The 26,727-nt window shown below is 38.5% G+C and overlaps 1 protein-coding gene across 2 annotated transcripts in view; it reads left to right on the forward strand.

Moving 5' to 3' along the window:
* LOC126060638 (olfactory receptor 150-like) overlaps positions 1-26,216 on the forward strand; it is an 87,887-nt gene extending 61,671 nt beyond the window's left edge. For both annotated transcript variants that reach the window (XM_049856880.1, XM_049856879.1), the window contains 2 exons: positions 21,959-21,988; positions 25,008-26,216. In XM_049856880.1, the coding sequence (XP_049712837.1) occupies positions 25,025-25,975 (951 nt within the window). In that variant the 5' untranslated portion in view covers positions 21,959-21,988; positions 25,008-25,024 and the 3' untranslated portion in view covers positions 25,976-26,216. The remainder of the gene's footprint in view (positions 1-21,958; positions 21,989-25,007) is intronic.
* Positions 26,217-26,727: the final 511 nt, after the last annotated feature.

Genomic DNA, 26,727 nt, shown 5'->3' on the forward strand with positions numbered 1-26,727 from the left:
ATTTTTAGATTTTTCTTTTTTTTCTTAATTCAGATCTTTTGAATATGAAGTTCTATTAGTTCAATGCTTCTCAATTTTAAATATTGTGCAAGCCTCACTTACTCCTACTTACCCTTCTAGATTTAGGTTTCTCATGGAAGCCTTCAATGATCCAGGTCTAGGGATGATAACGAGTGTACAGGGACAATCTTTAAGTTACCCCCCTCCCCAATTTCAAGATGAATAGACATTGAAAGCGATGTTGTGTCAGCAGAAATGCCTTCCACCTCCCTTGTCTGGCTGCCTCAGTCAGGTGCCTTTCCTATTTATGACCTCTTAATGTCATTCTGCATCTTGTCTGGCGCCTCCTCGGGTTTGCTCCCAGGAGCAAGTGCCTCCCTGCACACTCCCTTGCTATGCTTCTGCAATGATCCCCCCATTCTGAGTTAGTATTGTAGTTACTGTGTTTCTGTAGGACCTGTAAAGTAATATTTATTACAGGTTCTCATCTGCCCTTCTCTCTTTCTAGACTGTGAGATTCTGAACAGCAGGGAATTCTATCTTATTCATCTTTCTATTTGGAGCGCCCTAAATAAGCTCTGGCTTATGCGAGGTGCCCAAATATCCATGAAAAGAATAAATTGATGTTCCACATAAAATTTTATGTTTGTCACTGTTAAATTTATCCTTTTAAATATCAGTCCATATTCACAGCTTAACAATTTCTCTTGAATCATTATCATCATGTAAGTATTCGTTACTCTTTTCTATGTTGATACTCTCTATGATTTTATAATAACTTCTTCTATGACTTCATCCAATTATTCATAAGATGATTTTTCAAGGGAAGATTATAAAGTCCTATGAAATGACAACTTGAGATTATTCACTTTGTATTTATTCTTGAGATGCTCTTTGAGTTCATGTTATTATGAAATATTTTTCTATATTTCATCTATCACATATAACATCACGTTCATAAGAATATACAAGAGATTAACCAAATACTTTACTAAAATCAAGATAATCTGGGACTGTAACATTCTTTTATTCTACCAACCCAGTAAAACTCAAAACAAAAATCCCTGGCTTACCTTAGCAATCTTATGCTAGCTTTGAATCACCAGCGCTTTCTTTTATGAGAGCTCACAATGTATTTTTTCTTAAACTATTTTGCTCAGGTTTCACTGATTTCCAAGGTAGTCAAAGTAGGCTAAAACCACTGACACAGGGCAGGTGATTTTGTGAATCCTCCACAAACAGCAGTCACAGGGCATTCAGACAGATGGTGTTAAACAGGGTGGCAGAACCGACAGCAACAGGAATTAAAAGCTTGTGTCAGAATCAGTTTTAGGGGCAGGGGATGGTCACATATACTGTATTTTTACACAAATAACATAGTGCCTTTCTAGCTCAGGCTGCTAAACAAAAGGTTGGCAGTTCAAATTCACCAGGTGCTCTTTGGAAACTCTATGGAGCAGTTCTACTCTGTCTGATACTGTCGCTATGAGTCAGAAGGGACTCCACAGCAATGGGTTTGGTTTGTTTTTGGGTGCTGACACATGGGAGCCCTATTGTAGTGTAGTGGTTAAGTGCTAAGGCTGCTAATCAAAAGGTCGGCAGTTTGAATCCACCAGCCACTCCTTGGAAACACTATGGGGCAGCTCTACTATGTCCTATAGGGTCACAAGAATGGGAATCAACTTGATGGAAACAGTTTTTATTGACTAATAATGTTGAACATCTTTCGGTGTGTTTATAGGCCATTTGTATATCTTCTTGAGAGAAATGTCTATTCAATTCTTTTGCTTGTATTTTTATTGGGTGTGTGTCTTTTTTGTGTTCAGTTGTAAGAATTATTAGCATATTCTAGATGTTGTTTTGGTTAGGTGCCAGCTAGTCTTCAGTCATTAGCCTTCAACATGTCAAATCTTTTCTTGAAATAGTGCCTAAATTCAGGTGGGATGTACTCAAGGTCATACTTTGGCTCTTGTGAACTTGTTTTAATTTTCTTCAGCTTCAATTTGAACTTGTATATGAGCAACTGATGATGTGTTCTGCAGTCAGCCCCAGGCTTTGTGCTGACTGATGATATTGAGCTTCTCCATTGTCTCTTTCCACAGATGTATTTGATTTGATTGCTGTGCATTCCATCAGGCAAGGTCCATTTGTTTAGTTGCCATTTATGTTGTTGTAAGGAACGTATTTCCAATGAATGTGTTGTTGGTCTTATAAAATTGTATCATAAGATCTCCCACATCATTTCTCATACCAAGGCAATATTTTCCAACTTCTGACCCTTTAACTTTGTTTCCAGCTTTTGCATTCCAATCACATTAATTATAAATGCATCAAGATTGCATATTTGATCAAATTCGGATGGCAGCAGTTGGTAAAAAATGTTCTTTTTTTTTTATCTTTGGCTTTAGTTGTTGGTGTGTAAAATAGGATAATATTGTATTAATTAACTGGTCTTCCTTGTAGGCATATGGATATTATCACTGACAGGGTTGTATTTCAGGATAGAACTCAGGATGTTCTTTTTGAATATGAATGTGACACCCATCTTCTTCAATTTGTCATTCTTGGGTAGTAGACCATATGATTGCTCAGTTCAACATGGTCAATACCAGAAATAAAAAGACATATTGCATTGGGCAAATCTGCTGTAAAAGACCTCTTTAAAGTGTTAAAATGTAAAAATATCACCTTGAGGCCTTGGTGGTGCAGTGGGTAAGAGCTCAGCTGCTAACCATAAAAGTGGGCAGTTCAAATCCATCAGTTGCTCCTTGGAAACCCTGTGGGGCAGTTCTATTCTGTACTATAAGGTCACTATTGGTCAGAGTCGACTGGACAGCAATGGGTTTTTTGGTTTCAACCCAAGCCATGGTCTCTTCATTTGTCTCATATGCATGTGAAAGCTGGACAATAAATAAGGAGGACCGAAGGAGAATTGGTACATTTGAATCATGGTATTGACAAAGAATACTGAATATGCCATGGACTGCCAGAAGAAATCTGTCTTGGATGAAGTATAGCCAGAATGCTCCTTAAAAGGGAGGATGGCAAGACTTTGTCTCACACACTTTGGACATGTTATCAGAAGGGACCAGTTCTTGGAGGAGGACATCATGTTTCCTAAAGTAGAGTGTCAGCAAAAAAAGAGGAAAACCCTCAATGAGATGGAGTCACACAATGACTACAACAATGGGCTCAAACACAGCAACGATTATGAGGATGAGGCAGGACCAGGCAGTGTTTTGTTCTGTTGTACATAGTTGGAAGTGACTTGATGGCACCTAACAACAACAGCATTGTTAATATATAGAAATACATTTGAATTTTTGAGTTTCCATATACACATTTCTATAATCTTTTAATAGATAGTTTTACCTCTTCCTTTCTAGTACGAGCACTTTTAATTCATTTTCTGTTTAATAGTTCTGCCCTGAACCTCAAGTATAATATTGAATAGAATGCCTAGCGTGAACATTTCTTCTCTTGTTCTTGATATTTGGAGAACACATTCAGTCTTTTATCATTAAGTATGATGTTAGCTGTGTTTTTGGGGGGAAAAAAAGAATTTTTTTTTTTATCAGAGCATGTACTCATCGTATTGTATCATAAACTTCTAATTTCTTATATCCATCTGACCCTTATAATCATTCAAATTTGAGGAATCTTCAAAAATAAAAGTGAATTTGTAGTATTTAAAAAAGGTGAAATTTGGAGTTGCCATTTGTCCATTCTAGGAAGAGTTGGCTCTTAAAAAGGAGAGAATTGGGAAAAGGGTCTAGCAAGGAGTCAGAAACTGAATGCCTTTCTGGATCAAGCAGATAGTACAGTTATGTAAAGGAGTAACACTTAAAGACTGGTGATTTGAAAAATGCATGTTTTGTGAAAGGTTCCAAATTCAAATATATTTCTAAAGCACTGTGTTACCCGCCCCCCCCCCCCAAAAAATTATTGTACTACTTCTTCACAAGCTCAGCGATTCACATCTGTTGATGTAGACAGATAGGAGAACATGGCAGACAAACTCAGGTGGCTGGAGTGACAGTGTTAGTAAGACATTCCTTGCAGCCATGGCTTTCTAACACTCCATTTGCAGTTGTATTCTGCCTGTGGTGTGATAACTTTTTATCCCCAAACTGTTTTTAATAAAAGTGCATTCACCAGTCATGTGTTAATGGGGCCTTAAAATAAACGATAGCTGGTGCAGTTCTATCAGTTCCAGGAAATAGTGAGTGGCAAAGATGAGAAAGATCCAAAATAGAACTATTATTAGAAGACGGGGACCAGGTGGCAGAAAAAAAAGTAGGCTGTGGTGTGAAATGACTCAGGAAAGGATGGAAGACAAGCATACTTCTCTCAGATTTAAAGTAATGGCTCAGGTGGAGGCAGCATAGGAACAAAATGGTGCTAATATGTGTGATTGTATTTGACTTTTTTCATTTGAATATATTGTTTAATGGTTCCCAGGATATTACCTACTCTGGAGACATGCGAGTTGCATTATTATACTGGAAGTATCTAAAGATCATTTTTGAAATTTATGATCCAGTATACTAGTAATTTAGTGTAACTCCTGGGTATATGGAGTACCTGGGTGGTGCACACGGTTGACCTATGGCCACATAGGCTAACAAAAAAATCTGAGGTTTATATCCCCTCAGTGTTGCATCAGAAGAAAGTCCTGGAGATTTTTTGTTTGCTTGTTTCTCTTCTTTTTTCATTGTGCTTTAAGTGAATTTTTTACAGTTTCAGTCAGTTTCTTATACAGAACTTATACACACATTGTTATGTGACCCTAGTTGCTCTCCCTACAATGTGACAGCATACTCCTCTCCACCCTGTATTTCCCATGTCCATTCAACCAGCTCCTGTCCCCCTCTGCCTTCTCCTCTCACCTCTGGTCAGGAGCTGGCCACATAGTCTCATGTGTCTACTTGAGTTAAGAAGCACACTCCTCACCAGTATCATTTTATGTCTCATAGTCCAGTCTAATTTTTGTATGAAGAGTTGGATTTGGGAACTGTTTTAGTTTAGCTAACAGAGACTCCAGGGGCCATGTCCTGTATGGTCCCTCCAGCCTCGGTCAGACCATTAAGCCTGGTCTTTTTACTAGAATTTGAGTTCTGCATCCCACTTTTCTCCTGGTCCTTCAGTTCCTTGACAGAATACTAATTGGTGATAGCTGGGCACCATCTAGTTCTTCTGGACTCAGGCCGATGAAGTCTCTGGTTTATGTGGCCCTTTCTGTCTCTCGGGCTCATATTTTCCTGTGTCTTTGGTGTTCTTCGTTCTCCTTTGCTCTGGGAGGGTTGAGACCAATTGATGCATCTTAGATGGCCACTTGCTAGCTTTTAAAACCCCAGATGCCACTCACCAAAGTGGGATACAGAACATTTTATTAATATACTTTGTTATGCCAAATGACCTAGATGTACCCTGAAACCATGGTCCCCAGAACCTCACCCCTGCTACTCTGTCCCTGAAAGTGTTTGGTTGTATTCAGGAAAGTTCTTAGCTTTTAGTCCAGTTGTACTGACTTCCCCTGTATTGTGTGTTGTCCTTCCCTTCACTTAAAATAATTCTTGTCTACTATCTAATTCAGCAGCACTGTGTTGACTGGGTGGGTTACTATCTAATTAGTGAATACGCTTCTCCCTCCTTCCCCACCCCCATAACCATCAAAGAATGTTTTCTTCTGTGTTTAAACCTTTTCTTGAGTTCTTTTAACAGTGGTCTCGTACAATATTTGTCCTTTTTCGACTGACTCATTTCATGCAGCATAATGCCTTCCAGATTTTATCCATGTTATGAGATGTTTCACGGACTCATCCTTGTTCTTTATCATGGTGTAGTATTCCATTGTGCAAATATACCATAATTTGTTTATCCATTCATCTATTACTGGGAACCTTGATTGTTTTCATCTTTTTGCTATTGTAAACAGTACTGAAATGAACATGGGTGTGTATATATCTATCTGTGTGAGGGTTCTTATATCTCTAGGATACATTCCAAGCAGTGGGAATGCTGAATCGTATGGTAGTTCTATTTCTAGTTTTTAAAGAAATGCCAATGTCTTTGTACCATTTTACATTCCCACCAGCAGTGTGTAAGTGTTCCAGTGTCTCCACAACCTCAACAACATTTATTATTTTGTGTATTTCAGATTAATGCCAACCTTTTTGGGGTGAGATTGTATCTCATTGTAGCTTTGATTTGCATTTCTCTGATGGCTAATGATTATGAGCATTTCCTCATTTATCTGTTATCCACCTGAATATATTCCTTGGTAAAGTGCCTGTTCATATCCTTTGCCCATTTTCTTTTCTTTTTTTTTATTAACTTTTATTGAGCTTCAAGTGAACATTTACAAATTAAGTCAGACTGCCACATGTAAGTTTTTATACACCTTACTCTGTACTCCCACTTGCTCTCCCCGTAATGAGTCAGCCCTTCCAGTTTCTCCTTTCGTGACAATTTAGCCAGCTTCCAGCTCTCTCTATCCTCCCATCCCCCCTCCAGACAGGAGATGCCAACACAGTCTCAAGTGTCCACCTGATATAATTAGCTCACTCTTCATCAGCATCACTCTCCTACCCACTGTCCAGTCCCTTTCATGTCTGATGAGTTGTCTTCAGGAATGGTTCCTGTTTTGGGCCAACAGAAGGTTTGGGGACCATGACCGCCGGGATTCCTCTAGTCTCAGTCAGACCATTAAGTCTGGTCTTTTTATAAGAATTTGGGGTCTGTATCCCACTGATCTCCTGCTCCCTCAGGGGTTCTCTGTTGTGCTCCCTGTCAGGGCAGTCATCGATTGTGGCTGGGCACCAACTAGTTCTTCTGGTCTCAGGATGATGTAGGTCTCTGGTTCATGTGGCCCTTCCTGTCTCTTGGGCTCTTAGTTATCATGTGACCTTGGTGTTCTTCATTCTCCTTTGATCCAGGTGGGTTGAGACCAATTGATGCATCTTAGATGGCCGCTTGTTAGCATTTAAGACCCCAGACGCCACATTTCAAAGTGGGATGCAGAATGTTTTCATAATAGAATTATTTTGCCAATTGACTTAGAAGTCCCCTCAAACCATCTTCCCCAAACCCCCGCCCTTGCTGCGCTGACCTTTGAAGCATTCAGTTTATCCTGGAAACTTCTTTGCTTTTGGTCCAGTCCAGTTGAGCTGACCTTCCATGTATTGAGTATTGTCCTTCCCTACACCTAAAGCAGTTCTTATCTACTAATCAGTAAAAAACCCTCTCCCACCCTCCCCCCCCCATAACCACAAAAGTATGTGTTCTTCTCGGTTTATACTATTTCTCAAGACCTTATAATAGTGGTCTTATACAATATTTGTCCTTTTGCCTCTGACTAATTTCGCTCAGCATAATGCCTTCCAGGTTCCTCCATGTTATGAAATGTTTCACAGATTCGTCACTGTTCTTTATCGATACCTAGTATTCCATTGTGTGAATATACCACAATTTATTTAACCATTCATCCGCTGATGGACACCTTGGTTGCTTCCAGCTTTTTGCTATTGTAAACAGAGCTGCAATAAACATGGGTGTGCATATATCTGTTTGTGTGAAGGCTCTTATTTCTCTAGGGTATATTCCGAGGAGTGGGATTTCTGGGTTGTATGGTAGTTCTATTTCTAACTGTTTAACATAACACCAGATAGATTTCCAAAGTGGTTGTACCATTTTATATTCCCACCAGCAGTGTATAAGAGTTCCAATCTCTCCGCAGCCTCTCCAACATTTATTATTTTGTGTTTTTTCGATTAATGCCAGCCTTGTTGGAGTGAGATGGAATCTCATCGTAGTTTTAATTTGCATTTCTCTAATGGCTAATGATCGAGAGCATTTTCTCAAGTATCTGTTAGCTGCCTGAATATCTTCTTTAGAGAAGTGTGTGTTCATATCCTTTGCCCACTTCTTGATTGGGTTGTTTGTCTTTTTGTGGTTGAGTTTTGACAGAATCATATAGATTTTAGAGATCAGGCGCTGGTCGGAGATGTCATAGCTGAAAATTCTTTCCCAGTCTGTAGGTGGTCTTTTTACTCTTTTGGTGAAGTCTTTAGATGAGCATAGGTGTTTGATTTTTAGGAGCTCCCAGTTATCGGGTTTCTCTTCATCATTTTTGGTAATGTTTTGTATTCTGTTTATGCCTTGTATTAGGGCTCCTAACGTTGTCCCTATTTTTTCTTCCATGATCTTTATTGTTTTAGATTTTATGTGTAGGTCTTTGATCCACTTGGAGTTAGTTTTTGTGCATGGTGTGAGGTATGGGTCCTGTTTCATTTTTTTGCAAATGGATATCCAGTTATGCCAGCACCATTTGTTAAAAACACGATCTTTTCCCCAATTAACTGACACTGGGCCTTTGTCAAATATCAGCTGCTCATATGTGGATGGATTTATAACTGGGTTCTCAATTCTGTTCTACTGGTCTATGTGTCTGCTGTTGTACCAGTACCAGGCTGTTTTGACTACTGTGGTTCTAAAATCAGGTAGAGTGAGGCCTCCCACTTTCTTCTTCTTTTTCAGTAATGCTTTGCTTATCCGAGGCTTCTTTCCCTTCCATATGAAGTTGGTGATTTGTTTCTCTATCACCTTAAAAAATGACTTTGGAATTTGGATCAGAAGTGCATTATATGTATAGATGGCTTTTGGTAGAATAGACATTTTTACTATGCTAAGTCTTCCTATCCATGAGCAAGGTATGTTTTTCTACTTAAGTATGTCCTTTTTAATTTCTTGTAGTAGAGCTTTGTAGTTTTCTTTATATAGGTCTTTTACATCCTTGGTAAGATTTATTCCTAAGTATTTTATCTTCTTGGGGGCTATGGTGAATGGTATTGATTTGGTTATTTCCTCTTCGATGTTCTTTTTGTTGATGTAGAGGAATCCAAGTGATTTTTTTTATGTTTATCTTATAACTTGAGACTCTGCCAAACTCATCTATTAGTTTCAGTAGTGTTCTGGAGGATTCCTCAGGGTTCTCTGTGTATAAGATCATGTCATCTGCAAATAGAGGTACTTTTACTTCTTTCTTGCCAATCCGGATTCCCTTTATTTCTTTGTCTATCCTAATTGCTCTGGCTAGGACCTCTAGCACAATGTTGAATAACAGCGGTGATAAAGGGCATCATTGTCTGGTTCCCGTTCTAAAGGGAAATGCTTTCAGGCTCTCTCCATTTAGAGTGATGTTGGGTGTTGGCTTTGCATAGATGCCCTTTTTTATGTTGAGGAATTTTCCATCAATTCCTATTTTGGTGAGAGTTTTTATCATGAATGGGTGTTGGACTTTGTCAAATGCCTTTTCTGCATCAATTGATAAGATCATGTGGTTTTTGTCTTTTATATGGTGGATTACATTAATGGTTTTTCTAATATTAAACCAGCCTTGCATACCTGGTATAAATCCCACTTGGTCATGGTGAATTATTTTTTTGATATGTTGTCGAATTCTATTGGCTAGAATTTTGTTGAGGATTTTTGCATCTATGTTCATGATGGATATAGGTCTGTAATTTTCTTTTTTTGTGATGTCTTTACCTGGTTTTGGTATCAGGGAGATGGTGGCTTCATAGAATGAGTTGGGTAGTATTCCGTCATTTTCTATGCTTTGAAATACCTTTGGTAGTAGTGGTGTTATCTCTTCTCTGAAAGTTTGGTGGAACTCTGCAGTATAGCCATCCGGGCCAGGGCTTTTTTTTGTTGGGAGTTTTTTGATTACCGTTTCAATCTCTTTTTTTCTTATGGTTCTATTTATTTGTTTTACTTCTGATTGTGTTAGTTTAGGTAGTTAGTGTTTTTCCAGGAATTCATCCATTTCTTCTAGGTTTGCAAATTTGTTAGAGTAGAATTTTTCGTAATAATCCGATATGATTCTTTTAATTTCAGTTGGGTCTGTTGTGATGTGGTCCTTCTCGTTTCTTATTCGGGTTATTTGTTTCCTTTCCTGTATTTCTTAATCAGTCTAGCCAATGGTTTATCAATTTCGTTAATTTTTTCAGAGAACCAGCTTTTGGCTTTGTTAATTCTTTCAATTGTGTTTCTGTTCTCTAATTCATTTAGTTCAGCTCTGATTTTTATTATTTGTTTTCTTCTGGTGCCTGATGGATTCTTTTGTTGCTCACTTTCTATTTGTTCAAGTTGTAAGGACAGTTCTCTGATTTTGGCTCTTCTTTTTGTATGTGTGCATTTATCGATATAAATTGGCCTCTGAGCACTGCTTTTGCTGTGTTCCAGAGGTTTTGATAGGAAGTATTTTCATTCTCGTTGCATTCTATGAATTTCCTTATTCCCTCCTTAATGTCTTCTATAACCCGTCTTTTTTCAGGAGGGTATTGTTCAGTTTCCAAGTATTTGATTTCTTTTCCCTAGTTTTTCTGTTATTGATTTCTACTTTTATTCCCTCTGGTCTGAGAAGATGCTTTGGAATATTTCAACGTTTTGGATTCTGCAAAGGTTTGTTTTATGACGTAATATGTGGTCTATTCTAGAGAATGTTCCATGTGCGCTAGAAAAAAAGTATACTTTGCAGCAGTTGGGTGGAGAGTTCTGTATAAGTCTATGAGGTCAAGTTGGTTGATTGTTTTAATTAGGTCTTCCGTGTCTCTATTGAGCTTCTTACTGGATGTCCTGTCCTTCTCCGAAAGCGGTGTGTTGAAGTCTCCTACTATAATTGTGGAGATGTCTATTTCACTTTTCAGTTCTGGTAAAATTTGATTTATGTATCTTGCAGCCCTGTCATTGGGTGCATAAATATTTAATATGGGTATGTCTTCCTGATCAATTGTCACTTTTATTATTATGTAGTGTCCTTCTTTATCCTTTGTGGGGGATTTAAGTTTAAAGTCTATTTTGTCAGAAATTAATATTGCTACTCCTCTTCTTTTTTGCTTGTTGTTTGCTTGATATATTTTTTTCCATCCTTTGAGTTTTAGTTTGTTTGTGTCTCTAAGTCTAAGGTGTGTCTCTTGTAGGCAGCATATAGATGGATCGTGTTTCTTTATCCAGTCCGAGACTCTCTGTCTCTTCATTGGTGCATTTAGTCCATTTACATTCAGCGTAATTATAGATAAGTAAGTGTTTAGTGTTGTCATTTTGATGCCTTTTTATGTGTGTTGTTGACAATTTCATTTTTCCACTTACTTTTTTGTGCTGAGATGTTTTTCTTTATAAATTGTGAGATCCTCATTTTCATAGTATTTGACTTTATGTTTGTTGAGTCGTTACGTTTTTCTTGGCTTTTATTTTGAGTTATGGAGTTGTTATACCTCTTTGTGGTTACCTTAATATTTACCCATATTTTTCTAAGTAAAAACCTAACTTGTATTGTCCTATATCGCCTTGTATCCCTCTACATATGGCAGTTCTATGCCACCTGTATTTAGTCCCTCTTTTTGATTATTGTGACCTTTCACATATTGACTTCAATGATTCCCTGTTTTGAGCATTTTTTTTTTACTTCATCTTAATTTGTTTTTGTGATTTCCCTATTTGAGTTCATATCAGGATGTTCTGTTCTGTGACCTTGTGTTTTGCTGGTATCTGATATTATTGGTTTTCTGACCAAACAATATCCTTTAGTATTTCTTGCAGCTTTGGTTTGGTTTTTGCAAATTCTCTAAGCTTGTGTTTATCTGTAAATATCTTAATTTCTCCTTCATATTTCAGAGAGATTTTTGCTGGATATATGATCCTTGGCTGGCAGTTTTTCCCCTTCAGTGCTCTGTATATGTCATCCCATTGCCTTCTTGCCTGCATGGTTTCTGCTGAGTCATCTGAACTTATTCTTATTGCTTCTCCTTTGTAGGAGACCTTTCTTTTATCCCTGGCTGCTTTTAAAATTTTCACTTTATCTTTGGTTTTGGCAAGTTTGATGATAATATGTCTTGGTGTTTTTCTTTTTGGATCAGTCTTAAATGGGGTTCGATGAGCATCTTGGATAGATATCCTTTCGTCTTTCATGATGTCAGGGACGTTTTCTGTCAGCTGATCTTCAACTATTTTCTCTGTGTTTTCTGTCCTCCCTCCCTGTTCTGGGACTCCAATCACACGCAAGTTATCCTTCTTGATAGAGTCCCACATGATTCTTAGGGTTTCTTCATTTTTTTTAATTCTTTTATCTGATTTTTTTTCAGCTATTTGGTGTTAATTCCCTGGTCTTCCAGATTTCCCACTCTGCATTCTAATTGCTCAAGTCTGCTCCTCTGACTTCCTATTGCGTTGTCTACTTCTGGAATTTTATTGTTAATCTTTTGGATTTCTGCATGCTGTCTCTCTATGGATTCTTGCAACTTATTAATTTTTCCACTATGTTCTTGAATAATCTTTTTGAGTTCTTCAACTGTCTTATCAGTGTGTTCCTTGGCTTTTTCTGCAATTTGCCTTATTTCATTTCTGAGGTCATCCCTGATGTCTTGAAGCATTCTGTAAATTAGTTTTTTATATTCTGTATCTGATAATTCCAGGATTGTATCTTCATTTGGGAAAGATTTTGATTATTTTTTTTGGGGTGTTGTAGAAGCTGTCATGGTCTGCTTTTCTTTATGTGGTTTGATATCGAGTGCTGTCTCCAAGCCATCACTAAGATATAAAAAAAAAAAAGATATAGTAGTGATTTATTCTATAATTGCTCACTGAGTCTTATCTTGTTTTGTTTTCTTTCAATATACGTGGATGGGCTACTAGATTGTGCTGTCTTGTTTGTTGTAGCCCTTGACTTACTTATGACCTATTACCAGCTGGTTTGGGCTGTTGCCAGATATATATGCCTGAGTCTATTCACTATTCTTGAGTAGAATCTGATTTTGGGTCATCAAGTGTGTGCTGCACCCTAACACCTATCCACCTCGAGAAGTAGTGGTGATAGTTGTGTGCACCAGATTGTATTAGCAGCTGGGGTTCATACTCCGGGGGGGCAGGATGCTGAGAGGCTTCTCCCAAGTGTCAGTGAGGTAGGTGTGTCTCTATTCCTATAGCACCTTGGTGGGAGGGCTCTGCAGCTGTACCTTAGGCTCCCAACGCAAGTACCTCTACTGATTGGTAGATGTCACCTTCCTTAGACCCCTAAGGCAAGAGGCCAGGTGGTCTGGGGGGAGCTTCAGCCCTCAGGTCCCTGTTGTGGGTCAGTTAGGGCTCTGTTGAATAAGCAGAGATATCAGAGCTGGGAAACTTGTTTTTCCAGTAAATCTGCTAAAAAAAATGCAGTCAGATCCCTATCAGAACTGCCTTTGCATTATAACCGCCACCTTGTTCCCTGTAAGGATGAAAGCCCGAGATTTGGATCATATATGCTTGGCTGGAGCTGGTTCTGTGTTTTTAGTCCAATTAGGGAAGGATTTTTGGTCCCTGGGTTTTTTGTGGTTGCTTCTCTCAGGCCGGAAGAATGGGTTAGGAAAAGACTAAAAAAAAAAGGGAAAAGCAAAGCCGCGGAGCCGGAGCTGTTCTCCCTCTGGCTCAGGAAATTCCAATGTTAATGAAGCCACCTGGGAAGGGGAGGGGAGGGTTTAGAAACACGGGAGAGAGTAGCACCTCGGAATATAGCCACAGTTGCTTATATTGCTTGGGGTGACTATTTTATCTGAGATTCCCAAGGGGCGTGTCGCCTATGTGTGCTGGCTGTGTGGAGATTGCCCCCGAGGGTCTAGCCCGCTGAAGCCGCAGTCAGATCCTCCACTGCCAGTCCAAAGCCCAGCGTCAAGGTTCCCCTGCTGGGACGCTGCACTCCCGGCTCCAAGATCAGTCGCTGCCTCCCGGGGACTTCTCGCCTGCCAGCCGCATCGCTGTGCCACCCCCGCGGACCGGCTAAGCCCCCTCCCGGGGTTAGTTCAGGGGAGTAGGGCTGCTCCCCTTGTTTGCGCTGTAACCTGATGCCGAGTTCAGCTCCCCTGTGCCCAATCCAAAGTGCGGCACCAAGGATCCCCGACTGGGACGCTGCACTCCCGGCTCCAAAACCAGTCACTGTCTCCTGGGGACTTCTCCCACCAGCCGCGTCGCCATGCCGCCCACGTGGCCTGCCTGGGCCCCCTCTCAGGGTCAGTTCAGGGGAGTAGGGCTGTGCCCCGTGTTTGCGCCGTCAGAAGATGTTGTGTTCAGCTCCCCTGAGCCCAGTCCTAAGCCCGGCGCCAAGGTTACCTGACTGGGATGCTGGCTCCAGGCTCCAAAAATAGTCGCTGCTTCCCTGTAGTTGTTCGTTCTCTGTCTCTGTCACTCAGGTCAACTCTATAAATCTGTGTTTGTTGTTCAGGGTTAGTAGATTGTCATGTACGTGACCGATTCACTTGTTTTTCCGAGTCTTTGTTGCAAGAGGGATCCAAGGTAGCGTCTACTTAGTCAGCCATCTTGGCCTCCCCTTTCCTTTGCCCATTTTTATTGGTTTATTTTTGTCTTTTCGTTGTTGAGGATTTGCAGTATCTCGTAGGTTTTAGAGATTAGACGCTGATTGGATTTGTCCCAGCCAAAAATTTTTTCCCAGTCTGTACGTTGTCTTTTACTCTTTTGGTGAAGTCTGTGGATGAGCATAGGTGTTTGATTTTTAGGTGCTCCCAGGTATCCGTTTTCTGGTGTTTGTGCATTATTAGTAATGTTTTGTATACTGTTTATGCCATGTATTAGGGATCCTAGCATTGTCCCAATTTTTTCGTCCATGATCTTAATCGTTTTAGCTTTTATATTTAGGTCTTTGATCCATTTTGAATTAGTTTTTGTGCATGGCGTGAGTATGGGCCTTGTCTCATTTTTTTTTGCAGATGAATATACAGTTATATCAGCACCATTTGTTAAAGAGGCTGTCTTTTCCCAGTTCACAGACTTTGGAATTTTGTCAAATATCAGCTGCTCATAAATTCAAACAGCTCCTGAATTCTCAATTCTGTTCTATTCTGTGTAACTGTTGTACCAGCACCAGGCTGTTTTTATTACCATGGCAATAAAATAGGTTCTAAAACCAAGTAGTGTGAGGCCTCCCACTTCATTTTTCTTTTTCAGTAAGGCTTTACTTATAGGGACCTCTTCCCTTTCCACATGAAGTTGGTGATTTGTTTCTCCATCTCATTAAAAAATGCCACAGGAATTTGGATCAGGATCGCATTGTATCTATATAGATCTCTTTGGGTAGAATAGACATTTACACAATGTTGAGTCTTCCTATCCACGAACAAGGTATGTTTTTCCACTTATGTAGGTCTCTTGTGGTTTCTTGCAGCAGTGTCTTGTAGTTTTCTTTGTATAGGTCTTTTACGTCTGTGGTTATATTTATTCCTAAGTGTTTTATCTTCTTGGGGGCTGTTGTAAATGGTATTGATTTGGTGTTTTCTCTTCGATGTTCTCTTTGTTGGTGTAGAGGAATCCAACTGATTTTTGTATGTTTAGCTTGTATCCTGTTACTCTGCTGAACTCTTCTATTAGTTCCACCAGTTTTCTTGAGGATTCTGTAGGCTTTTCTGTGTATAAGATCATATCATCTGCAAATAGAGATACCTTTACTTCTTCCTTACCAACTTGGATGTCCTTCATTAGTTTTCCTAGCCTAATTGCTCTGGCTAGGACCTCCAGCACAATGTTGAGTAAGAGTGGTGAAAAAGAGAATCATTGTCTGGTTCCCATTCTCAAGGGAAAAGCTTTCAGACTCTCTCCATTAAGGATGATGTTGGCTGTTGGCTTTGTAAAAATGCCCTTTATTATATTGAGGAATTTCCCTTCTATTCCTATTTTGCTGGGAGTTTTTATCATGAATGGGTGTTGGACTTTGTCAAGTACATTTTCTGCATCAATTGATAAGATCATGTGGTTCTTGTATTCTGTTTTATATTTGTGATGGATTGCATTTGTTGTTTTTCTGATGTTAAACCATCCCCACATACCTGGTATGAATTCCACTTGGTCATGGTGAATTATTTGTTTGCTATGTTGTTGAATTCTTTTGGCTAGAATTTTGTTGAGGATTTGTGCATCTAAGTTCATCAGGGTTATAGGTCTGTAATTTTCTTTTTTCATGTTGTCTTTACCTGGTTTTGGTATCAGGGCTCTGCTGGCTTCATAGAAAGAGTTTGGGGGTATTCCATCTTTTTCTATGGTCTGAAATACGTTAGTAGTAGTGGTGTTAACTGTTCTCTGAAAGTTTGGTAAAATTCTCTGGTGAAGCCATCAGGGCCTGGGCTTTTTTTGTTGTCATTTTGGGGAGTTTTTTTAAATTACCTTTTCAATGTTTTCTTTTGTTGTAGGTTTATTTATTTTTTCTGCTTCTGTTTGTGTTAGTTTAGGTAGATAGTGTGTTTCTAGAAATTTGTCCTTTTCCTCTAGTCTCCAATTTCATTAGAGCACAATTTTTCTTAGTATTCTGTTATGATTCTGTTAATTTCAGGTGGGTCTGTTGTGATGTCTCTCATCTCATTTCTTATTCTAGTTATTTGCTTCCTTTCCTGTTTTTCTTTTGTCATTCTGGCCAATAGTTTATCGATTTTGTTGATCTTTTCAAAGAACTGACTTTTGGTCTTGTTAACCCTTTCAGTTGTTTTTCTGTTCTCCTTTTCATTTAATTCTGCTCTAATTTTTATTTTTTGCTTTCTTCTGCTGCCCAAGGTCTACTTTTGATGCTCGCTTTCTATTTGTTCACGTGGCAGGATAATTCTTTGATTTTGACCCTTTCTTCTTTTTGGATGTGTGCCTTTATTGCTGTAAACTGACTTCTCAGAACTGCTTTTGCTGTGTCCCAAAGGTTTGGATACAAAGTATTTTCATTCTTATTGGATTCTATGAATGTCTTTATTCCATCCTTAATTTCTTTATAACCCAGTAGTTGTTCAGCAAAGTGTTGTTCATTTTTCATGTGTTTGATTTTTTTCCTTGCTTTTTCTGTTATTGATTTCTACTTTTATGGCTTAATGGTCAGAGAAGATGCTTTGTAATATTTCAACGTTTTGGATTCTGTTAAGGATTGTTTTATGGCCTAATATATGGTCTATTCAGGAGAATGTTCCATGTGAATTAGAAAAGAAAGTATACTTAGCTTCTCTTACGTGGAGTGTTCTGTATATGTCTATGAGGTCAAGTTGGTTGATTGTGGCATTTAGATCTTTGTGTCTTTATTGAGCTTCTTTCCGGATGTTCTGTCCTTCACGGAAAGTGGTGTGTTGAAGCCTCCTACTATTACTGTGAAGCTATCTCTTTTCAATGCTGAGTTTGTTTTATGTATTTTGGAGCCCTGTCCTTGGGTGCATGAATATTTATTATGATTATATCCTCCTGGCATATTGACCCCTTAATCATTATATAGTGTCCTTCCTTATCCTTTGTGGTAGATTTAACTTTAAAGTCTATTTTGTCAGAAATTAATATTGCCACACCTGCTCTTTTTGGATTGTTGTTTGTTTGATATATGTATATTTTCCATCCTTTGAGTTTTAGTTTGTGTCTTGAAGTCTAAGGTAAATTTCTTTAGGCAGCATATAGATGGATTGTGTTTTTTTTTGTTATCCATTCTGCCACTTTCTGTCTCTTTATTGTTGCTTTTAGTCCATTTACATTCAGGGTGATTATTGACAGGTATCAGTTTAGTGCTGTCATTTTGACATCTTTGTGTGTGTGTTGTTGACAGTTTCTTTTTTCCTCTTAATTTTTTGTGGTGAGTAGTTTTTCTTTACATATTGTCTTTTCCTCCTTTTCATTGTCCTTGCTTTTGTATTTGATCAGTATGTTTTTCTTGTTTTTTATTTTGATGTGTAAGACTGTCATTTTCCATTTTGGTTACCTTAATATATACTTTATTTTTCTATGTGTGAACCAAACTTTTATTTCTTCATATAACCTTGACTTTCTCTGCATATGAAAGATCTATGACTACATTTTTAGTCTTTTTTTATTTAATGTTTTATCTTTTACATAATGACATCTCTGTTTCCCTGTTTTGAGTGTTTTAGCTTTGATTTATTGTTGTGACTTCCCTATCTGGGTTGGTATCTGGTTGTGCTGTCCTATGTTCTAGTCTTGGGTTGTTACCTGATGTTATCGATTTTCTAACCAGAGGTCTCCCTTTAGTATTTCTTGTAATTTTGGTTTGGTTTCTTCAAATTCCCTAAAGTTATGGTTATCTGGAAATGCCCTAATTTCACCTTCATACATGAGAGACAGTGTTGCTGGATATAAAATTCTTGGCTGGCAATTTTTTTCCTTCAAGACTTTAAATATGTCATCCCATTTCCTTTTTGCCTGCATGGTTTCTGCTGAGTAGTCCAAGCTTAGTCTTACTGGTTCTCCTTTGTAGCTGACTTTTCATTTATTCCTAGCCGCTCTTAAAATTCTCTATTTTTGGTTTTGGCAAGTTTGATTATGTCTTGGTAACTTTCTTTTGGGATCTACCCTGTGTGGGGTTCAATGAGCATCTGGGATAGATATTTTCTCATCTTTTATGATGTCAGGTAAGTTTTCTGCCAACAGATCTTCAACAATTCTCTCCATATCTTCTCTCCCCCCCCCCACCGTGTTCTGGTACTCCAATCACTCATAGGTTATTCCTCTTGATAGAGTCACACATAATTCTTAGGGTTTGTAATGGATTGAATTGTGTCCCCCAAAAATATGTGTCAACTTGCTTAGGCAGTGTGTGGTTGTCCTCCATTTTGTCATTTTCCTATGTGTTATAAATCATAATCTCTGCCTGTGGTTAAAGGGATTAGGGTGTAATGTAACACTGTTGCTCAGGTCACCTCCCTGATCCAATATAAAGGGAGTTTCCCTGTGGTGTGGCCTGAACGAACTTTTCTCTCTCAGGAAATAAAAAGAAAGGGGAAGTGAGCAGACAGGGGGACCTCATACTACCAAGAAAGCAGGGTGGGGAGCAGAGTGTCCTTTGGACCTGATGTAACTGTGCTGAGATACTCCCAGGCCAAGGGAAGACTGATGCATCACAAGGACCTTCCTCCAGAGCTGACAGAGACAGAAATTCTTCCCCTGGAGCTGACGCCCTGAATTTGGACTTGTAGCCTACTAGACTGTGAGAAAATAAATTTCTGTTTGTTAAAGCCATACACTTGTGTATTTCTGTTACAGCAGCACTGGATGACTAAGACAGGGTTTCTTCATTTTTTTAAGTACTTTATCTGATTTTTCCTCACATAAGTTCGTGTCAAGGGCTTTATCCTTAATCTCACTAATTCTGATTTCCACTGCCTCAGTTCTGCTCCTATGACTATTAGTTGTCTACTTCTGAATTTTATTGTTAATCTTCTGGATTTCTGTTTGCTTTCTCTCTATGGATTCTTGCACCCTATTAAATTTGTCATTATGCTCTTCTCTAATCTTCTTAAGTTCCTCTAATGCCTTGTCTGTGTATCCCTTGGCTTGTTCTGTGTTTTGCCGGATCTCCTTCCTGATCTCTTAAAGAGTTCTGTATATTAATCTTTTATGTTCAACCTCTGGTAATTCTAGGAAATTATCTTCATCTGGAAGATTTCTTAATTCTTTGTTTTGGGCACTTGCTGAAGTCATTATGGTCTGCCTCTTTATATGATTTGATATTGACTGTTGTCTCCAAGCCATCAATAAGTTATTGTATTTATTTATTTTATGTTTGCTTACTATGTCCAGCTTCTTGCTTTATTTTGTTTTGATGTGCCCAGACAGGCTGCTCATGTGGGCTAGTTTGTTTATTGGTGCCTTTGAAGCTGTAATGTCCTGTTACTAAGTAGTTAGAGTTGTTATAGGTATATTAGCTCAGGAATCTGTTTACTTTTCTTGTATGGATTCAGCTCAGTTGTCCAGGTAGTCAGTCACCAAGTGTGTGATGTATAATCTCACCTATACTCTTAAACAAGCAGGTGTGATTGGTGCAGGCACAGGTATCTGGCTGCAGTAGGGGGACACGTGCAGAGCAAAGCAGGGATCTGACAGCTGCCCTTGTGTGTCTGTGAGGAACAGGTGTCCCTGTTCCCTAGAGTGTGTAGGTGGATGGGTTTTGCAGCTGGAATGTGGATACTCAATGCTGTTGACTGTAAGGACTAGGAGGCACCACTTATCTTTGGACCCTGTCTTGGGTGGCTAGGTGGAATGTGTGGAGCCACCGGTCCTCAGGCCCCTGGTGTGGATAGGTGAGGACTCTGATTACTAGGTAGAGCAGAGTCAGATGTCATATACCTGCCTTTCCACCATATATCTAAAATGGTTGAAGTTGGACTTCAGGTATATACCCTGTTATACTGTGCTAATGAGGATGTATGCTGTTGAAATGGCCCCACAGAGGTCTACGTAGTGGTGAAAGTCATTCAGAGTCCATGGACCCCTTATGCCTGTGTCTAGGCAAAGGAGCTGCTTCTACCCTGAGTTCCCAGCTTAGGAGAGACAGCAAATTATTTTTTCGCTCTTTGTTAATTGGTTCCTTCTCCAAGGCCAGGAGAATGGCTCAGGATACTTCACAGCTCTTACTTCCAGCCCAGGGAAAGCAGCTATCACTGAAGCCAGTTTGGGGCCCAATGCAGAGTGGGTAGAGGCCAGTTAAATGGGAGAGTTTTTTCCCAAAGGGGTGTTTTTTATCCACAGGGTAGATTAGACACACATACTTATCTTTTGCTCTTTGAGTACTGCCTTTCACAGGCTCTGAAGGCATCAGTGGACTTTCCATCGCTCGGTCTCTCCCACTGTGGAAAACATGTCCCGAATGCCACTGCTCACATCCCCACATTGTCACCAATGGATCTGGCCTGCAGGCTGCTGGTTCCTGCAGAGTCAGGTCTGGCAACTCCTCACTGCTTGTAAAATGTCTCTTCCTTCTCCTGCTGCTCAGTACAATGCCTCAACTTCATGCTTCATGTTCAGTACCCCCAGACTGTCATATATAATTGATTCACTTGTTTTTGGGGGGGTCTTTCTTGTAAGAGGGACCACAGTAAGCCTCTGACTACTCTGTCATCTTGGCACCACGTCTTCTGGAGATCTATTACCAAAAAAGTCAGCCATTGAATTCCCTGTGGAGCACTGTTCTACTCTGACACACATGGGATTGCCATGAGTCAGAGTGAACTCGATAGATACTACTTTTTTTTTTTTTTTAATAGATTTGAGTTAGAGTTGACTCAGTGGTGATAGGTTAGGTTTTTTGGTTTTATATTGTAAACACATTTTTTGTTTAAAATTCATGCCCTGCACCACTCAGATTTCTTAGGGAGGTATTGTTTTAAATTTTTAAACTTGTTTTTCCTTGATTTCAGAACTTTCTTTTTCTTAGCTAGTAGAAGATTTTTAAATCTTTTTGAAAACAAAATTAAATACTGAAATATCTAAAATGTAATTTATTTACTTGTGAAAAATGATTCAAGTGACTTAATTTAGGACTTTCTTTGTGAAAAAATAATCTACAAAAGATATTATTTTAACTTTCGATGGTTTTTTATACACTAAAAAAATAAACACTAGGATATAATATATAAGAAATAACTCAAATTTTACTACAGGATCTAGAATGATTAAAAAAACTTAAATTTTAATAGTGCTCAAAATGTTTATATGTTATGTGGTACCTGCATTATCTTATGTGTGTGTTTTTGAAATGAAATGAATTATTATTTTCTTTTGAATGTTTATTATACTTCATTACTACAATTGACAGTATTCATCTGGCAATGTGATAGCTAACAATTTTTCAATGTAAAGTGGCTTTGAGAATTTTGTAATCCATAAAATAGTTTGTTTTCAGCCCTAAAAATCTTATTATTTGATGTTACATTTATTATACTTTTTAAGGTATGATATATCTAAGGACAGCTTAAGGTGTATAAATGGCATTATATTCATCATGTCAACACCTTCATGGTATCTCAAGGAGAAGCTCTGCAGTGATACAACACCATAAAAGGTTGAAATTGTAGCATTTACCAATCCCTAAGACATTTTTTAGTTTTTTCAGAAGCATATCTAATAAGCTAGCAACATTTTTAATGATTGCAAATCTCACTTTATTTTTCAGAACAAGTCAAGGAATTGTGTACCTGAGAAGGTAAGCAGTTTTTCCTGGTACTATGACTAAACTCTAGACAAATCACTTTTAAAATCATGATTTTGCAACATTCTTATGTTATCCAGAGACTAGCAGGCTCTCACTCTAGAAGGATTCCTTCACAATCATGGGTAAACTGTACTCCTGTAGATAGGAAGCTTCAACAAGAGGAAATGATTTGCTGTTAACATACCAAAAAAAAAAAAAAAACTTTCAAAATATAATTATTTAAAATTTTAGATGACTTTAATTTGAACAATAATCCACAAAGTAGAAAGCATGTGATTACTTTATAATAACCTTTGTCTTAGTATTGTACTTGAAACATCTTGGAACATGAAAGCAGACGATGCCACAAAAGATGCAAAGTTGGCTTTATTTTTACTTGTTTTCGGTTATCACATAGTGTAAGCACAAATACCTTCAACGAACATTTTAGTAGCAAAATGACACCTTGCTCTTATAATAGGAGAATTTTAGATGGAATTGACAATTTGGGAAAGATAATGACTTTGACTTATTTCAAATTGTGAACTTTGTTATGTCCCTTTATCCATCCACCATTCATACAGCAATCTCAGCAGGGATAAATGAGAAGTGCAGGACTCATCTCTGTAGGATCTAGTCAGATGCTAGTCTAAATGGAATAACACAAAAAATATTAATTACTGCTATCCCAATTTTTCCAGCTCTTATGTTCTTTGAATCTAGCGTGTATTTTGCAACAGGCTTTTCTTTTAGGAGAATGGTACCCCCAGAAGTTATCAGTATTAGTCCAAGTCTTTTATTATTACTTTAATTTCCTATCAGTATATCAAATTTATCTGTACTATTAGCAAACCATCCTTGACTTTTATATTAAAAATTCACAGAGTCACCATGAACAATTCACTTAAGTCTCTCCAGTTTCAGTTTTTTCATCTATGAAATGAGAATAATAAGCTCCTACCATATAGGGTTGCTGGGAAAATATATCAAATGTTATTTATGAGGTACCTGGACAGTTCTAATCACATGGTGAACACTGAATAATATCATCCTATAATAACTAGTAATATAACCCTCATATTCTTTTCTCAAACACTTTTCCCTGCTTTTGATACACCATCAATCTTTGATGATATCTTTTAGATGTCTTTCTTTTGAACATCGAACAGCCATCACGGTATCCCATGTCAGGAATTCATCAACTTTTTTCACAACTTGCATGTCAGAGATACACACATCCTTTCTGCTTTGGTCTTTAATGCCATCAAACAAACAAAACCAAACCCGCTGCCATCCAGTCTATTCCAACTCATAGCGACCCTATGAAACAGGGTAGAACTGCCCCATAGAGTTTCCACGAAGCAACTGGCGTATTTGAACTACGGACCTTTTGGTTAACAGACGTAGCACTTAACCACTGTGCCACTAGGGTTTTCCTAAGGCGTTGAGGGAGTGATAAAAGATCTGTTTGAAAGTGAGTGCAAAATACACTAAGAAAACCTGCCTAAGACAACACGGTCTAAAAACCATGCAAGATTTCCATTCTCCAGCCCTGCTCCTCCAGAACAAAAGCCCCAAGATCATGGTCCATGTCAAGTTATGCAATAGTATGCAGCACATAGTGTTTTGGGAATGACTGAGTTTTACATTTAGTCATAGAGAACTAAATATGCCATCACAGCCAACATATGACATTCTGATATAATAAAAAAGGCAAAGAGGTAGAGCTGAGTCATGCATCCAGGGTATGAGATTCTATTCTTCTCTGTCACAAAGTTCACCAGCATTTTGGAGGTAATGACAGTGAAATAGCAGAGATCAATGAAGGACAAACTGCTGAGGAAATAGTACATGGGTGTGTGCAAGTGAGTGCAATCAGTGTGATCATGCCCAGATTCTGCTCATTAGAAAATGCACTTCCTTCTAGAATGTGCAGCTGAATTTGAGTGATATATGTAATGTTAGCTGTTCAGTTACTTTCCAGACCCACTATTTGCATACTTTTGAATTGTTACCAGTAAACAAGGTTCTCTCTAAAGGGAAATCAGCCTGCATGAGTGGTCAGTACATTATTTTTGTACTTTAAATTAATACTTTCCTTATATTAATTTAAGCAAATGGTTTCCCTGATATGACAAAAAGATAAGACAGGAGAGCAGATATGAGGAGCTAGAAGAAGAAACAGAAGGTGAAAAGGGGATGGACCCATATAGAGACAGTAGGCCTTCTCTCATACACAATCACTTGTTTATAATATGCCCAACTATGGGCATTATTTAACCACTATAAGACTAATATATAAAATAAGTATACTACTAATTGTTGTGGAATCCCTGGATAGAGAAAATGGTTAATGTGCCTCAGAAGAAAGTCCTGTTGATCTACTTGCAAAAAATCTGCATTGAAAATCCTGTGGAGCACAGTTCTACTCTGATACACATGGGGTCAAAATTAGTCAAAATCAGCTTGATGGTAACCTGTCTGTTTCCTGGTAGGATTTGTTCTGCAGAAGAGTTGAGAGAATTGCAAATAAGGCATGGAAAGTGCTTTGTTGTTGTCACTGCTGTTAGGTGCCAATGAGTAAATTTTCAACTTGTATCAATCCCATGTGACAGAATAGAATAGGCCATATGGTCTTCTAGGCTGTAATCTTTACAGAATCAGACTTTCAGGTCTTTCGCAAGCAAAGTCACTGGGTGGGTTTGCACTGACAACCTTCTGGTTAGCAGCCCAGTGCTAAACGTTTATACCACCAGGGATCAGAACACTCAATATTCTAAGTTATTAGAATAGTTTTTTGAATGTTCAGAGGCTGGTCAGTACTATGACCCACACTTAGAGCACAGAAATAAAAGAAGATATAATTCCATTTGATGTTTATTTGCATGATCCATAATACTTGAACCCCAGGGTCCTTAACTTCCAACATAAAGCAGGGACAGAAGGGAGAATTGGAGATACCTGCATAAGACTTGCATCTTTTTCATACTGCTTAAACACCTACCTCAAATTTCTTCTTCTCTTCCTCCAGAAACTGCCCAGAGGAAAATGGCAGCAGGAAATCACTCCACAGTGACTGAATTCATCCTCGCTGGGCTAACAGAAAAGCCAGAGCTCCAGTTGCCTCTCTTTCTCTTCTTCCTAGGAGTCTATGTGATCACAGTGGTGGGGAACCTGGGCATGATCACACTGATTGGGCTCAGTTCTCACCTGCATACCCCCATGTACTATTTCCTCAGCAGTTTGTCCTTCACTGATCTCTGCTATTCCACTGTCATTATCCCCAAAATGCTGGAGAACTTTGTGACAGAGAAGAACAGCATCTCCTACCATGAATGCATGACTCAGCTCTACCTCTTTGCATTTTTTATTATATCAGAAGGTTATATGTTGGCTGTGATGGCATATGATCGTTATGTTGCCATCTGTAACCCATTGCTTTACAATGTCACCATGTCTTATCAGGTCTGCTCCTGGCTGGTAGTTGAGGTATATATGATGGGCTTGATTGGTGCCACAGCTCATACAGTTTGCATGCTAAGAGTGGTTTTCTGCAGGGATAAAATAATCAACCATTACTTCTGTGATCTTTTTCCACTGCTGGAGCTCTCCTGCTCCAGCACTTATATCAATGAAGTGGTAATTTTGTGCTTCAGTACATTTAATATTCTTGCATCAATTTTGACCATCCTTGCCTCCTATGTCTCCATCATTGCCAGCATTCTGCGCATCCGCTCCACTGAGGGCAGGTCCAAAGCCTTTAGCACGTGCAGCTCCCACATCTCGGCTGTTACAATCTTCTACGGTTCTGCAGCATTCATGTACCTGCAGCCATCAAGTGTTAGCTCCATGGACCAAGGCAAAGTTTCTTCTGTGTTTTATACCATTATTGTGCCAATGCTGAATCCGCTGATCTACAGCCTGAGGAATAAGGATGTCAAAGTTGCTCTAAATAAAATCATTAAGAAAAGAATATTTTGTAATGGCGAAGACTTCTAATTCTTGGAGAAGATTTAGTAGGGAAGAATTGTAGAGATAGCAATGTATATACAGAAGCAGTGAGATTATTGCATTACTTATTTGGAAAAAAAAAAGTTATTTTTTTATTTGGAAGAAATATCCAAAGGATAAGACTGGATTCATACGGTCACATGGAGGACAGTGTCAATTCTAGGAAGTCCCGGGCGTCAGCCATAGTAACCCATATTAACTCTAATCATTTTTGTAAAAATCTACAAAGGACTTCAGGTGGGGATATTATAATTTATATACATGGGATTTAGCACTTTCTTTAAAAAAAAATATATATATATATTTTTTTAAAAAAGATTTACTTATCTCAATTCATAGAATGATCTGTTTGGGTTGTATCTTTTGATATTCTTAACAGTTTGTATATTTGACCTTTATTACTAATAAATGTGCAAACAAACTCTTCTGGAAAAAAGTGATCTGAAAATAATTTTTTTTTTAATAATTTTTATTGTGCTTTAAGTGAAAGTTACAAATCAAGTCAGGCTGTCACATATAAGCTTATATACACCTTACTACATACTCGCATTTACTCTCCCTCTAATGAGTCAGCCTGTTCCCTTCATCCAGTCTCTCCTTTCGTGACCATTTTTGCCAGTTTCTAACCATCTCTACCCTCCCATCTCCCCTTCAGACAGGAGATGCCAATACAGTCTCAAGTGTCACCTGATACAAGTAGCTCAGTCTTCATCAGCATCTCTCTCCAACCCATTGTCCAG

Source organism: Elephas maximus, chromosome 17 (genome assembly GCF_024166365.1).
Source record: "Elephas maximus indicus isolate mEleMax1 chromosome 17, mEleMax1 primary haplotype, whole genome shotgun sequence".
NCBI lineage: Eukaryota > Metazoa > Chordata > Mammalia > Proboscidea > Elephantidae > Elephas > Elephas maximus.